General features: G+C 42.7%; 1 protein-coding gene across 1 annotated transcript in view; it reads left to right on the top strand.

Moving 5' to 3' along the window:
- Positions 1 to 15,815, top strand: part of LOC122558074 (zinc finger protein 420-like) — a 54,012-nt gene that overhangs the window by 23,307 nt on the left and 14,890 nt on the right. The window contains exons 9-11 of the mRNA XM_043706394.1: positions 4,517 to 5,098; positions 8,335 to 8,481; positions 11,721 to 12,371. Of these exons, the coding sequence (XP_043562329.1) occupies positions 4,517 to 5,098; positions 8,335 to 8,481; positions 11,721 to 12,371 (1,380 nt within the window). The remainder of the gene's footprint in view (positions 1 to 4,516; positions 5,099 to 8,334; positions 8,482 to 11,720; positions 12,372 to 15,815) is intronic.

Below are 15,815 nucleotides of genomic sequence, written 5' to 3' on the forward strand. Positions count from 1 at the left end.
GAAAGTGCATATTCTAGCAGACTCGCCTCTTGGTCGTTTGTTCTGTGTCAGACTACTCTCCTACGAACCTGACCTTGAGAATTTTTTAAAACAGCCTGCACATCTTTGGATTGTGGGAGGAAACCAGACCACCCGGAGGAAATCCACATTGACACAGAGAGAAAGTGCAAAATCCACACAGACAGTCACCCAGGCTGGGATCAAACCTGGCACTGTGAGGCAGCAGTGCTAACCACTGAGCCACCATGCCACCTATTTGTTAATTCCCTGTTTCTGACTTCACAAATGCTGTCAGACCTACTGAGTTTCTCCAGCACTTTCTGTTTGTGTTAATATAATACAAAAGCAATGGTCTGTCTTTAGTGAGAACCACCTGGCACACCTGGTCTTGCTTAATGTTTCTATTCAGTGCTAAGGTGACGAAAGCAATATATTGCCTTGTGTACACTTCACATAAATGGTAGAAACTATAAGGGAGGTATGAAAGTGTCATTTGATATTTCAAAGTTTTCCTTGTACAGTATACTCCATTGTATCCTCAATGAATTCTTTCTGTTGGAGGAGATGAATTACAACTAATAAACATGCAACAAGATCAACTTATAATTTGTTTTTGCTCTTACTTTATTTTTGCACAAGAGGTCATTGAAATCAAAGCTTTTCTTTAAAAATGCATCCATTCATAGTATGTGGGTGTGACTGGCTGAGTGACCATTTATTCCCCATCCCTAGGTGTCCTTGAGAAAATGTTGAGCTGTGGTCCATGTGCTGTAGATACACCCAAAGGGAAGAGGCTGTCAGGACGGAGTTCCATGATTTCGACACAACACTGAAACATGTAGTATACTAATTCCAGCCATTTTCAATTATTTATAAATTCATACTTAAGTCAAGCACAATATTATTTTTGACATCGATGCATTTAGATTCTGGAAGAGGTTGAGCTGATGATAGCATGCTGTTCGTTAAGTTTATAACCACAGATTGGCCAGGGCACTTGTGCGCTGGAGATTGTGTTTGGTTTTCAACTGTAATCATTGGTCAGTTTTCTTGTCCTGGTTTCTCCTGCTAACAATAACAGTGGGACCAAAGTGTTTGGGAATAAAAACTGCTTAGAAAATGCTTTGTTTAAAAATTCAAATTAGAAAATATGGAATGGAGGCAGGTAATGTGAGGTGAAGGGCAAATCATTAAATTTGTACAGGCTGCACTGACTGCAGGAGGAAGAAGAACCAGATTTTGAAAAGCTGGGCAAAAGGTTGTTGTCATTTGGCAGTGACTCAGAAATAGAGAGATATTTACAAAATTAAAGGAACAAGAGACCACAAAATATGAGCAGAGCTAGAGGATAAGAACTGAGTGTAAGCGCATTAGCTCTGTCACTCAGTATGCTCACATTCATGGACATGAAATATCCAGTTTTAGCTATGAATTTGAAAGTTTGTGCATTTCTTCACAGGAAGTGGGTGAGGATGGCAGAGTCATCTTGAGAGCGATACTTCTGCAATGTCTGTGGTTTGAAAGAATTGCATATTCAGGTGGTCTAGCCGCAGAATGGAGGGAGGTAGAATATTACTATGCCGAGCACACCTGTACACTGCTGGTTTGCAAGTCAAAGGCAGCAAACCCAGGAAGAAGTCACAGTTGTGTACGTGTTTCCTGCTGATTGTCCTGCAGTATTATCGCGGCCCATTTGGGAAATGGTACATGACCGAGGAAGTGGCAAACCGAAAAACAGAAAGAATATCATATTTGTTTAAGAGAATGTGAAGGGTGCAGTGATGTCAAATCACTGATGAAGTAAACCATTTGACATCTTCCCTGTCATTCACCAGTACATAGCAGAAGAACTAGGAGCAGGAGTAGGTCATTCAGCATCTCAAGCCTGCTCCAGTTATTCTCCAGTTTTCCGGGACCTCTCCTGTGACTAAAGAAGATAACTGGAGCATAACAAAGAACAATACAGCATGGGAACAGGCCCTTCAGCCCACCAAGATTATGCTGACACATGATGCCTTTCTAAACTAAAATCTTTTTGCTTCTTTGTGGTCAGTGCCCCTCTGTTCCTTCTCTAGTCATGTATCTGTCAAGATGTCTCTTAAACCTTGCTATTGTATCTGCCTCCGCGACCACACATAACAGCAAAATCCAGGCATTTAAAAAAAAAGCTGCCTCTCACCTTTAAACTTTATTCCTTTTATCTTAAATCAATGGTCCCATGGAGTTGACATTTTTTTTTCCCGGAGTTGATGTTTTATGCTGGGGGGAAAAGATTCCAGTTAGAGAGGGATGTAAAAGAGATGGTGGACTTGCTGATAAGGGAGAATATCACAGCTGTACTGAGGGAGGACACCTTGGAGAGCTCATTCAGCAAGGCCATACTGATAGATCTCAGGAATAGGAAAGATGTAATCACTTTGGGATTGTACTACAGGCTACCCAATAGCCATAGGTGATGGAGGAACAGACAGGTAAGGAAAGTTTACATTCTACAAGATGGAAAATTGTTATTGTTGTGGGTGATTTTAACTTTGTCCATGTTGACTGGGACTCCCTTAGTACCAGGGCTTGTTTGGGGGAGAAATTTTTGGGTGTGTTCAGAGCAGAACAGTTATTTGAAAAGCATTAAGGTAGGCAAGTCTCCAGGACCGGATGGGATTTATCCCAGAATACTGAGGGAGGTGAGGGAGGTCATTGCTAGGGCCTTGTATGAAATCTTTGTATCTTCTTTAGTCACAGGAGAGGTCCCGGAAGACTGGGGAATAACCAGTGTTGTTTCTTTGTTTAAGAAGGGAACAGGGATAATCCAGGATATTATAGATTTGTGACCTTATATCAGTTGGGAAATTATTGGAGAAGATTCTTACAGATAGGATTTATTCACATTTGAAAAAATATGGACTTATTAGTGATAAGCAGCATAGCTTTCTGTGGGGAAGGTTGTGTCTTAGAAACTTGATTGAGTTTTTTGAGGTAGTGACAAAGATGAATAATGAGGGCAAGGCAGGAGATGTTGTCTGTGTGCACTTTAGCAAGGTCTTTGACACTGATCCACGTAGCAGGCTGTTTTAAAAAATTCTCAAGGTCAGGTTCGTAGGAGAGTAGTCTGACACAGAACAAACGACCAAGAGGCGAGTCTGCTAGAATATGAGCATTTTATTCCCCGCAGCGTCGCCACAACCAGGTCTCATACTTACAACGGGTCTGGCTTATACTCACTCTACATGTTACCGGAACTGGGAGCCGTCAGTTCTCGTAGAGCGGTTGCCAACAACCCACGCTCGGCGGTTAAACGTAACCCCGGAGCAGACTCACCAAACTGGAGACTTTTCCAGCTGATATACTCTTTTCCAGATATAAACATTCATGTGAACAGCAGAGCAAGGCTAAAAAACACATTCCATTCTGGTTACATACAGATAAGAAGATTCACACGGGGAGGTGTGTAATAAGATTCACACGGGACTAAGCAACACCTCCATTCCGGTTAGATTCACACATGTATTGGGACATAATTTTACACCACACAGGCTGATGCAAAAGCTGAAGTCACATGGAATCAACGATGAGCTGGTAAGATGGATTCAGAACTGGCTTAGCCATAAAAGACAGTAGCTGTGGAAGGATGTTTTTCAGATTGTAGATCTGTGGCCAGTGATTTGGAGGACAATATAGGTGGCCTGATGCAAAGACCGGGAAAGCTGTGATGGTGAGGAGGTTTGCCAGAAACACAGCAGCATATAGATAGGCTGGAGACTTGGGCAGAGAAAGAGAAGGTGGAGTTTAGACCGGATAAATGCAAGGTGGTGCTTTCTGGGAGATCTAATACAGGAGGGGAGTACACAGTAAATGGTAGAACCCTTAGTAGCATCAACATTTAAAGGCATCTTGACATTCAGATCTAGCGTTCCTGAAAGTGAGAACACAAGTGGTTAAGAAGGCAAATGACATGCTTGCCTTCATTGGTCAGGCCACAAGAGTGTAAAAAGTGACCACAACTCATGTTGCAGTTGTATGGAACTTTAGTTAGGCCACGTTTGGCATATTGTGTACAGTTTTGGTTGCCATGCTACCAGAAGGATGTGGAGGATTTGGGGAGGATTGAGAAATGGTTTACCAGGATGAAACATGAACATGGCCTGCTTTTCGATATTGATATGCCCTAGAATATTAACGTCGACTCACCATCCACCATGTCCTTCTCCCTCTCCTTTGTGAATAACAATGCAAGGTACCTCCCTGAATCCTCCTAACTGTTAAATCCACTAATGTTTAAAATATGTCTATCTCCTCCTCAAATTTATTCAGTGTCCCAGCACCACCGCACTCTGGGGAGTGAATTCCACAGATTTTGAGAAGTAATTTGTCCTCTTCTCTGTTTTAAATCTGTTACCCCTTAACCAAAAACTGGGACCCACTGTTTTAAACTATCCCAATGTAAGAATAGCTTATTTTTCAATTTAGTTCACTGCTACATTTGGGATTATCAATCACTTTTGTTTATTTTTGTTCCCAGGTTTAGTTAATGGAGTTCTTCCAGATAATGGATGCTGTGATCTTCCAAACTCTCAGCTTGAACATGAAAGGTGGAGTATACCTGGGGATGGTTTGGTCAATGGTTTACAACAGTTAGACAGTAATCTCTCCCAAGATGAACCATGCACCTTTGAGCACCTGTTGAACTTGGAGAGCACCAAAGCACAAATTAGACTCGGTGATAAGAATAGGAGGACGTTGCATCCCAGCTCACCGATCTGTAACAAAGAGAAGCGTTTTAGCTGTGACTATTGTGAAAGGAGATTTATTCGTAAAGAGCATTTAACGATGCACCTCCGCACACACACGGGTGAGAAGCCCTTTGCATGCGAGGAGTGCGGAAGGGCATTTGCGGAGAAATGGAACCTCAAAGAACATCGCCGAACCCACACCGGCGTACGCCCTTACCCCTGCCGCTTTTGTGGCAAAGCATTTTACCGCAGCTCCCATCTGAAGGTGCACCTCCGTCGTCACACTGGAGAGAAACCCTATAAATGTGACAAATGCCATCAGACGTTTGTAGATTCATCGTCTCTTCAGAAGCACAGGCGGTTCCCTTCAGGTAAGGTGTTGCATTTAGAGCATTGTTTCAAATTAAGTCCGTAAGACCATAAAATGTAAGAGCAGAAGTTTAGCCTTTCAGCCTATCATCTCCTGAAGAAGGGCCTGTGCCCGAAACGTCGAATCTCCTGTTCCCTGGATGCTGCCTGACCTGCTGTGCTGTTCCAGCAATAAAGTTTCAGCCTACCATCTCTGTTCTGCCATTCAATGAGATCACGGCTGATCTCATATCCTCAACTGCATTTTCCTGTCTTTTCCTCATAAATTTGATTCTCTTACTGATTAAAAACCTGTCTATCTCGAACACCTTCTGCCACTGCTTATGTTTTGAAATGTTGCAATCATCAAGTCTAATTGTAATATTTCTGCAAGTTGTTTGAAGGCTTGGCAAAGTTACTCAGTTAAATAAAAATGTGTTTAGTTTTTTGATAACGGAGAGTTTCAGGGGTTTTTTTGACCAAGCGACAGTCAGATACCCATTTGGAACAAATCCATTTCTAGTTATCATCTGGTCTTTGTCATGCAGTGGTACAGCTGAGCTCACTAGGTTACTTCAGATTTCAATCATGTAGGTTGACAGGGAAGGCTCACTTCATGGACCATTATTACTGAACAAGTTAAGTTTTATGGTAATCTGCATGCTTTCCTGGTTAATTTGTTTTTAGTCCACGTTGACTTCAATTTAAAAAAAAAACCCTGTGGTGGAATTTGAGCTCTTAAAGTAACTTCTCTGATGGGGGGGTCACAGTTCTAACTGATTCTTTTCTCAGAATGTTGACAGGAATGTGCCTGGCCAGTGGCCAATGCCTATAGTTTGGTCCTAGCTGCTTGGAGAAAATGAGGACTGCAGATGCTGGAGATCAGAATCGAGAGTGGGGTGCAGGTAAAGCACAGCAGGCCAGGCAGCATCCGAGGAGCAAGAAAATCAGCCTTTCAGGCATTAGCTCTTCATCAGGAATGAACTCATTCCTCATGAAGAGCTTATGCCCGAAACATCAATTCACCTGCTCCTCGGATGCTGCCTGACCGGCTGTGCTTTTCCAGCACCACACTCATGACTCCGAGCTGCTTGACTGGTCACTAACCATAAGGCTATCATCCCCAGCAAGTGGAAGAGTCAAAAATTGAAACCAAAAAGAACAGAGTCTTTGCTTCTGCAGGACTGTTTTTTCCCTTCAGCACTCCAGCTTCCACTTTACAACTGCTCATGATTACTTAAATCACAAGCTAACTGTTGTCGGAAAGCATAAACACGGGACCATGTCACTCCACTTGACAGTGCAAGACGTTGATTGGAATTCTGATCCTTGATATGTCACTCCTGAGCATTCAGAATACTAACCATTTCACTCAGTGGCTGGTCATGTTGAGCTTACACACTCTGCGAGTATAGGCCATGAGCTGAGATCACTGGCAAAATTATTTGCATTTAAGTATCTTCTTTCATAGGTACATAGAAAATAGGAGCGCTAGTAAGCCACTTAGCCCATCCTGCTTGTTCCACCATTTAACATAACTGTGACTGATCTTCTATCTCAACACCATACACCCATTCTTTCTCTCTATACCTTCAACACCTTTAGCTTCCAGAAATACATTTCTCCTTTAAATAGACTCAGTGACTTGGCCTCCACAGCTCTCTGTGGTAGACAGTTCCACAGGTTCACCACCATCTGAGTGAAGAAATGCCTACTCATCTCAGTCCAAAATGTGGAGATGCTGGTGTTGGACTGGAGTGGACAAAATCAGAAGACATGCAACACCAGGTTATGGGTCAACAGCTTTATTTGAAATCACAAGCCTTTGTCAGGTGAAGTAGAGAGAGGTGCACAGGCACAGAATATATACACAGACAGACAATGGCAAGATAATTCCAGGTAGTTAAGAATGTCAACAAGCAGTGTGAGCAGTGGCACCAGGCTCACACTGTTTGTATTTATGTGTTGACCTTCTTAATTACCTGGAATTACCTTGTCATTGTCTGTCTGTGTATATATTGTGTACACGTGTGCCTCTCTCTACATATCAGGAGACCATGTCCTGGAACATCCCTGCATCCAATCCAGCCAGCCCTGTCAGAATTGTATAACATTCAGTGTGATCTCCTCTCATTCCTTGAAACTTCAGTGAATGCACCAATTCACTCAATCTCTTGCCATTCCAGGGATTGGGAACATTCATTGCACTCCCTCCATGGCAGGTATATCTTTTGCTGTGGTTCTGTTCGCCGAGCTGGAAGTTTTTGTTGCAAATGTTTCGTCCCCTGTCTAGGTGACATCCTCAGTGCTTGGGAGCCTCCTGTGAAGCGCTTCTGTGGTGTTTCCTCCGGCATTTATAGTGGCCTGTCCCTGCCGCTTCCGGTTGTCAGTTTCAGCTGTCTGCTGTAGTGGCCGGTATATTGGGTCCAGGTCTATGTGTTTGTTGATGGAGTTTGTGGCTGAGTGCCAAGCTTCTAGGAATTCCCTGGCTGTTCTTTGTTTCGCTTGCCCTATAATGGTAGTGTTGTCCCAGTCAAATTCATGTTGCTTGTCGTCTGCGTGTGTGGCTACTAGGGATAGCTGGGTCGTGTAGTTTCATGGCTAGTAACGAGCACCCGAGCTACAAATCTTCTCATAAACTTTGAAGGTATATCTTTTCTTAAGGAAGGAGACCAAAACTGCACACAATACCCAGTCAAATTCATGTTGCTTGTCGTCTGCGTGTGTGGCCACTAGGGATAGCTGGTCGTGTCATTTCGTGGCTAGCAACGAGCACCCGAGCTACAAATCTTCTCACAAACTTTGAAGGTATATCTTTTCTTAAGGAAGGAGACCAAAACTGCACACAATACTCCAGGCCTTAGGGTGCAACACTGCAACTAAGTAGATCTGAAGCGTAATCTCTGTTGTAAGAGAGATTACATATTTTACATAATTGCAAGTGTATATATTTTGAGTGTTGTTCTGATTAAAAGTTGTTATTTCTCATTCCAGGGTGCAGGCTGTTTATGCTATTAAAGTATTTTAAGTGTACTGTGTCATAGAGTCATACAACACAGAAACAGACCCTTCGGTCCAACCAGTCTATGCCAGCCATGTTCCCAAACCAAACTAGTCCCACCTGCCTGTGTTGACCCATATCACACCTGTGCATGAAACCATACTGATAAGTTCAATTCCTATTCAACTCAATTAAATTTTGAGAGTCATCTGCTTATACCATGCTCTAATGCTCAACTTGCTTTTATTATGTTATTAGCTTGCTGGAAAGCTGACCAGGTGGAATCAACAACAACACACCTAATTACGCCAATGAATGAACTCGGTCAAAATTATAATGCAAATGCCAGTGGAGATTTGCAGTTTATCGAGGGCAATAACATGGAAAACCAAAAGCTTTGCAGAGGTAACAGTATAATCTTTCAAACAAAGCTGTAGATATTAGTAATAGGAGGTTCCCAATGATGTTATCAAAGTCTTGGGATATAAAGCTGGATATGAATCTTTGAAATCGGAAGGGAATAAAATGTTGGCATGGGAAAAAATATTTTCCTTGACTTTTCAGACGCAGTTTTCTACATGAGTTGCTTAGTAAACCATTTTCGTGGGTAGTTAAGAGTCGACCACATTGCTGTGAGTCTGGAGTCACGTATAGGCCAGACCAGCTGGGGACGGGAGATTTCCTTCCAGAAAGGGCAATACAGAACCAAAGGTACAAGAACAGAAGTTGCTGGAAAAGCTCAGCAAATCTGGCAGCATCTGTGAAGAGAAGTCAAAGTTAACGTTTTGGGTCTGGTGACCTTCCTCGGTTATGAGGATGGGTCACGGGACTCAAAACGTTAAGTTTGATTTCTCTTCACAGCTTCTGTTTTTGTTTTTGATTTTACAGCATACGCAGTTATTTCAGTTTTTATTTAGTGAACCAAAGGTTTTTTACACTAATTTGCATTGTTAATGTTCACTTCCATCAACTCTCTTATGTGTCTGTACGTAGATCCCTGCACTGATTAAAAGTTAGTTGAGTGGTGCAGCTTAGATGTAGTTTCATAGTCGCAATCACGTGAGACCAGCTTTTAATTCCAGATTTATTTGTTAACTGAATTTAAATTCCATCAGCTTCTGCGGTGGGATTTGAACTTCTGTCCTTAGAGCAATAGTTGGATCTCATTTCCAAGGCCAAAAATATTACCACTGTGCCGCCATCCCAAGGAGAATGATGCTTGTAGTGCCAGGTCCTTCAAAAGAAATAAAGAGCTTGTGCTTTTACAGCATTTCTCGTGGCATCAGGTCATCTCAAAACACTTTACCGCTCAAATAGAAACATGAATAATGATCAGATGAAAGTGGAGTTAATGTGCAGCATCTCTGACACCCAAAGTTTTAGAGTCTTTTTAAAGTACATTCCTCCTCGTGCGATTTAGAGGTTAAATTAGAACCATAGAACTGGAGGCGATTCATCACAAGTAGATAGTCGTAGAGGTGTACAGCATGGAGACAGTCCCTTTGGTCCAATCCGTCCATGCCGACCAGACATCCCAACCTAATCTAGTCCCATTTACCAGCACTTGGCCATATCCCTCTAATCATTTCCTATTCATGTAGCCATCCAGATGCCTTTTAAATGTTATGATTACATTATTTTACAAATCTATGTTCACATGCAATCATATGTAGAATCCATAGAATAGGATCCCTACAATGTGGAAACAGCCCTTTGGCCCAACAAGTCCACACTGACCCTCTGAAGAGTAATCCACCCAGATCCATTACCCTATATTTACCCCCGACTAATGCACCTGACCTACACATCGCTGAACACTATGGGCAATTTAGCATGGCCAATTCACCTGACCTGCACATCTTTGGACTGTGGGAGGAAACCGGAGCACCCGGAGGAAACCCACACAGACACAGGGAGAATGTGCAAACTCCACACACAGGCTGGAATCGAACCTGGTTCCCTGGCGCAGTGAGGCAGCAGTGCTAACCACTGAACCACCATGCTGCTGCATGTGATAGTTTAATTTCAAAGCAGGTGCTTTAATTTGATTTGAGTGTGTCACACATTAGGAACAATTATGTTACGTTTGTCTAGCTAGTTTTATCTTGTGTCAGCTATAAACACCAGACCACAGTAGTTCACGCCCCAACATCTGTCTGTAACCTATGTCCGGTGTGTGGGTATTGCTGGCAGGCTGAGCAGTAACTGCTCCTTCCCTAATGGCCCCTTGGGAAGGTGGAGTTGAGCAGAGTAGCCTTCCAATTGATGCTTCCTTCTATCTCAATCTAATTTCTTTGATTACACTTTGTTTCACAGACACCCAAGATTTGTCTTTCTCGTCTGTTCAGTACTTGTGTAAGTTTACCAGTTGGTCGTGACATTGAGTTAAATGACATTGTGGCATCACCACTGTAAAAACCCCATATTGGGGAAGTGTGTATTTACAAAAAGTAATCGTATATCTGTGATGCTTTCAAGAACAGATTATATTTACGCAACAAAGTTAGCATTACAAATACATTTGAAGGCACCTACAGGGTTGGGGATGATCTTGCTGAAGGCATAAGATATAAAATGAGATTCTTCACTCGGAACAAAGTTAAAGGGAGGGTAAGAATGTTTTGATCATTCTAGATTCCTTCTTTGATCAGTTACCCAACTGATGAAGATCTGAAGGAAGGTTTGTACTTCAATTACATATTTCCAATCCTCAGGATATTCCTGAACGTGTCATAGCCGATGAACTACGTTTGAAGTCACTTTTGTCACTGTCTCTGGATCTTTCCGAGTCACACAGTCAGGGCTTCCCAGGCTTGGGATCACAATCTCCACTCGGGGTCGCAATTCAGAATTCTGGGGGTTACGAACGCTAGTGCAGCCAAGGTTGCCATGGAGCTCCATCCAAGTGCTAGCAGCTCCCTTAAACCATACAGCTTTGTAAAGACTGGCACTGGCCTGACTGCTTGATTTTCACTGACCTGAATCCCGTCCTAAGAACGCAACAGGAAGATTGGTGCTTTTTATTGGAGTTTAAACAGCCTCCCCACCATCTCCCCCTGACCACGGTCTCTGGTCTGAGCCCTCGACACCTTGCAAGCATTAAAGTGAGGTCACAATGGAAAAATATTTGGGAATCAATGGGCTCAGTCATGAATCTGAGGCATTGGTTGAGGAATAGAGTTTGGCCAAGAGACTCTGAGGCCTCCCTGAATGGTGCAGCAGAGTCTTATCCATCTGCCAGACAAGCCTGCCTTTGGCTTGATACCCCATTGGCAGCACTGACCATACAGTGTTCCCTTGCTGTTGAACTGTGGATATTACTCTTTTTGAAACAAATGAGTCAAAAATGAACAAATAACAGTCCCTTTAAGGAATACTGTGACAAAACTGAAATCTTCAAATTAGCCTTAAAATTTAAACTTGCATGTCGTTTTGGCTGGGGATGATGCACTCTAGCCTGTGCACAGTTCTGGAGTTTGTCTTGAACCAGCCTCGAAACTACCTTTCTGTGAAACTACAGCATCTTTATCTGTGGTGCAAGGGTCATCACTGCACTGAGGTGACTGTCATCTTGCTTTGCATCGTGTCATGTCTTATCTGGTTTCAAGCTGCATCAGAACTTTGTGTCTTTCAAATTATTATAGGGTCAATCTGCACACTTCCTGAAGTGGACCCTATTGAAGCAGCGTACTTTGGAGGTAGAGGCTATCATCACTCTGAGAATTTCACACCACATCCCGACTACAACGATGGCTGTGCAGCAGACTGTTTGTTGGGTAATGCTTTGTCACTGATGCATGACTGGCCACTTAACGAGAGAAAAACTAGTGCTTCCCACGCTCCAGTGAATTGCACAAACTACAAAACTGATAACAAAGCCAACTCCTGTGTGAGACCTTTGAGTGTTGGTAAGACGTTAAAGGAGGTTGCATCGTTAAGCAATGACATTATTTCTGCCGGAAGGAATTGCTTTAAATGTGAATACTGTGGGAGGCGATTTTTGCGCAAAGCACAGTTAACAATGCACAGGCGCACGCACACTGGAGAGAAGCCATATGTTTGTGATGAATGTGGTAGAGGGTTTGCAGAAAAGTCCAACTTAAATGACCATCGTCGAACTCACACAGGTGAACGCCCTTATGCATGTACTTTCTGTGTCAAAACATTTCACCGTAGTACACACTTAAAAGTACATCTTCGCCGCCACACTGGAGAGAAGCCATACAGGTGTGAGGATTGCAAGAAAACATTTGTAGATTCCTCTTCCCTTCAGAAACACAGGCGATTTCCCTCAGGTAAGAGCCTCACCTAGACTGCCATTAAAGCTTTTGATGAGATGACTTGCAAAATATTATACCACACAATAGAGTGCTGTGGTATTCATGACATCTACTGTAGCAGTTTAAGAATTGATTGAACTTGAGCAATTATCAGTGAATTTCGGGATTGGTTACCAGTTGTGTCTGTCCAAGATCAACAGTGGGATCATTTCTGTTTACCATTTCTTTTGATAATCGAGGTAATGATGTTGGTGGTGGGAGTGGAGGAGAGGAACAATCTGCAAGTTTCCAGGTAATTTAAAGATGGGTGCAAGTGGGTTGGGAGAATGTTCCTTTGTTTTGAAAATAATATTTAACTGAGTAAAGTCAAATGTTTTGCATTAAATCTCAACACTCAACAAGGAACAGAATTGAAGCCAGTGAGAAAGATGGACCTGTTTCTGGTTGGGTGTCAGTCCAATAGTGTAACAGATAAATACCTTTCAATACAAATCTGGGTCAATATGTGCATCTGGAATAGCCTGAAACAGTCATAAAGGAACCAGCTTTCTGACCTTGGCTTTTAATCGGTTTTCTTGACTTGACAGAGATATTGTGAAGCTCATGTTGGGTGAGGTGTGTCTTAATCCTGATGAATAAGGTGTCACAACTACGGAAGGCAAACTGGACAGACTGGGAAGTACTTGATCAGTATTTGATTTTGGTTTTCAATTGGTTAGATCACATGGGATTCAAGGGGAGCTTGCCAGTTGGATACAAAATTGGCTTGAAGGTAGGCAACAGGATGGTTGAGGGTTGCTTTTCAGACTGGAGGCCCGTGACCAGTGGTGTGTCACGAGGATTGGTGTTGGGTCCACTACTTATCAACATTTATTGAAATAATTTGAATGTGACTACAGGAGGGATGGTTATTTGCAGGTTACGCCAAAACTGGTAGTGTAGTGGAGAGCGAAGGCGGTTATCTCAGAGTAAAACAGGACCTTGATTTGATAGGTCAACAGGCCAAGGAGTGGCACATGAAGTTTAATTCAGATTAAAGTGAAGTATTGGATTTTGGTAAAGCAAACCAGGGCAATACTAATACAGTTAATGGTAGGGCAGTGGGAACTGTTGCCAAATAAAGAGGCCGAGGGATGTAGGAGCATAGTTCCTTGAAAATGGAGTAACAGGTAGGCAGGGTGGTGAAGAAAGCATTTGGCATGCTTGCCTTCATTGGTCAGTGCATTAAATATAGCAGTTAGGATGTCATGTTGCAGCTGTACAGGACATTCGTGAGGCCCTTTATTGAATACTGCATATAGTTCTGGTTGTCCTTATGTAGGAAGGATGTTGTTAAACTTGCGTGGGTGAGAAAATGATCTACAAGGATGTTGCTGGGACTGGGAGCCAAAGGGAGAAGTTAAATAGGCTAGGGATTTTATTTTCTTAAGTGTCAGAGGCTGAGAGGTGACCTTGTGGAGGTTTAATACATCAGAGAGAAATGGATAGGGTAAACAGCCAAGGTCTTTTCCCTGTGGTGGGGACGTCCAAAGCTAGAGGGTATAGGTTTAAGGTGAGAAGGGAAGGATTTAAAAAGGACCTGAGGAGAATCTTTTTCATGCAGAGTATGGTTGTGTATGGAACAAGCTGCCAGAGGAAGTGGAGGAGGCTCGTGCAATTACAACATTTAAAAGACATCTGGATGGGTTTATGAATAGGGTTCAGAAGGATACGGTGGGCGGCACGGTGGCACAGTGGTTAGCAGTGCTGCCTCACAGCGCCAGAGACCCGGGTTCAATTCCCGCCTCAGGCGACTGACTGGGGTAAATGTAGGGGTATGGGTGGGTTGCGCTTCGGCGGGTCAGTGTGGACTTGTTGGGCCGAAGGGCCTGTTTCCACACTGTAATCTAATCTAATCTAATCTAATCTCAAGGATAAGGGCCAGGTGGAACTAGGTCAGATTGGGATGTGTGTTCAGCGCAGATGAGTTGGACCAAAGGGTCTGTTTCCGTGTTGTATGACTATGACTCTATAAGTACAGAGCTAGAGTGGTGAATCTATGGAATTCACTGCCACAAAAGGCTGGGGCGGCCAGGTCATTGTGTATATTTAAGGCAGAGATAGATAGGTTCTTGATTGTAAGAGGGATCAAGAGTTACAGGGGGAAAGCAGGAGAATATGGTTGAGAGATTTATCAGTCATCATTGAATGGTGGAGCCATTTGTTTTTGTAAATATATTTATTAGCAATTTTTTTAAGAGTTACAGGGGGAAAGGGAAAGCAGGAGAATATGGTTGAGAGATTTATCAGTCATCATTGAATGGCGGAGCCATTTGTTTTTGTAAATATATTTATTAGCAATTTTTTTTAACTTTACAAACATATAAAATTAATGAAAAAAACAATCACAATAAAAATTAAAAAAACACAAATTATATACAACTACTATCTACTAACTACTAACCTACTACTCTATAATACAAAGCAAACCCTAACACTGTGCAAAGCAACACCAAAAAAAGCAAAAGAAAACAAAAAAAACACAAAATAAAGAACAACTATGCTCGGCACAAGGCCCCCAAACAAAGGAACGGGAGTATTGTATACATACCCGTATTAACTCGGGAGACCCCTTCCAGGGCCCAGGACCCGACATACCTAACCATCCTGGTTAAACAAACGCCCTAGTTAAGATAACTGATAAATCTATATCCAAATAACTCAAGTAGGGCTGCCATGACTTATAAAAATTGTCTTTTGCGTGATGCACCATGTTTGTAAAAAAGTCCAAGGGAATGTGCTCCATAATTAATTTCTGTCATCCCAGCAAGCCTGGCAAGTTCTTAGACACCCAGTTCATCAGAATATTCTTCCGTGCACAATATGCAACAATATTAAATAGTTTCTTCCCATGCCCGTCTAAAGGTGGTAAATTCGGTAGACCTAAGAGAAGAGATATCGGGTCCACTTTGACTTCAGTCCTCAATACCCTCCCTATCTCTCCCTTCAGTGCTGTCCCAATACACATGGAGCCTGTGGTATGTCCAGAAGCAATGGGTAAGAGTACCTATACTTATTTTACATTTGGGGCACATTGAAGATGCCCCTTTTTTAAACTTCACTAGACGTTCTGGTGCCAGATGAACCCTGTGCAGAACTTTTAACCGCGTAGCGCATGTCCTATTACAAATTGAGATCTTTCAAACATTCTCCCATATGTTCTCCCATGTTTCAGAAGAGATCTCCACTCCCAGCTCTTGCTCCCAGACCTCACATAACCGGTTAATATCCTTCCAGGCCCTACCACCCAGCAGGCGATAGAGGACACTAACCGAAAGGGTGCTTGTGGAATGTAGCAATATCCTCTGTATCGGGCTTATAGGGCTTAGTGAGAAATGTAGTCTTCTTCTGGATGAAACCCCTAACCTGAAAAAAACGGAAAAGATCCCTGCTGGGCAACCCGTATTTGCGGCTCAGTTG

The sequence above is a fragment of the Chiloscyllium plagiosum genome, chromosome 16, assembly GCF_004010195.1.
Source record: "Chiloscyllium plagiosum isolate BGI_BamShark_2017 chromosome 16, ASM401019v2, whole genome shotgun sequence".
In the NCBI taxonomy this organism is placed as follows: Eukaryota; Metazoa; Chordata; class Chondrichthyes; order Orectolobiformes; family Hemiscylliidae; genus Chiloscyllium; species Chiloscyllium plagiosum.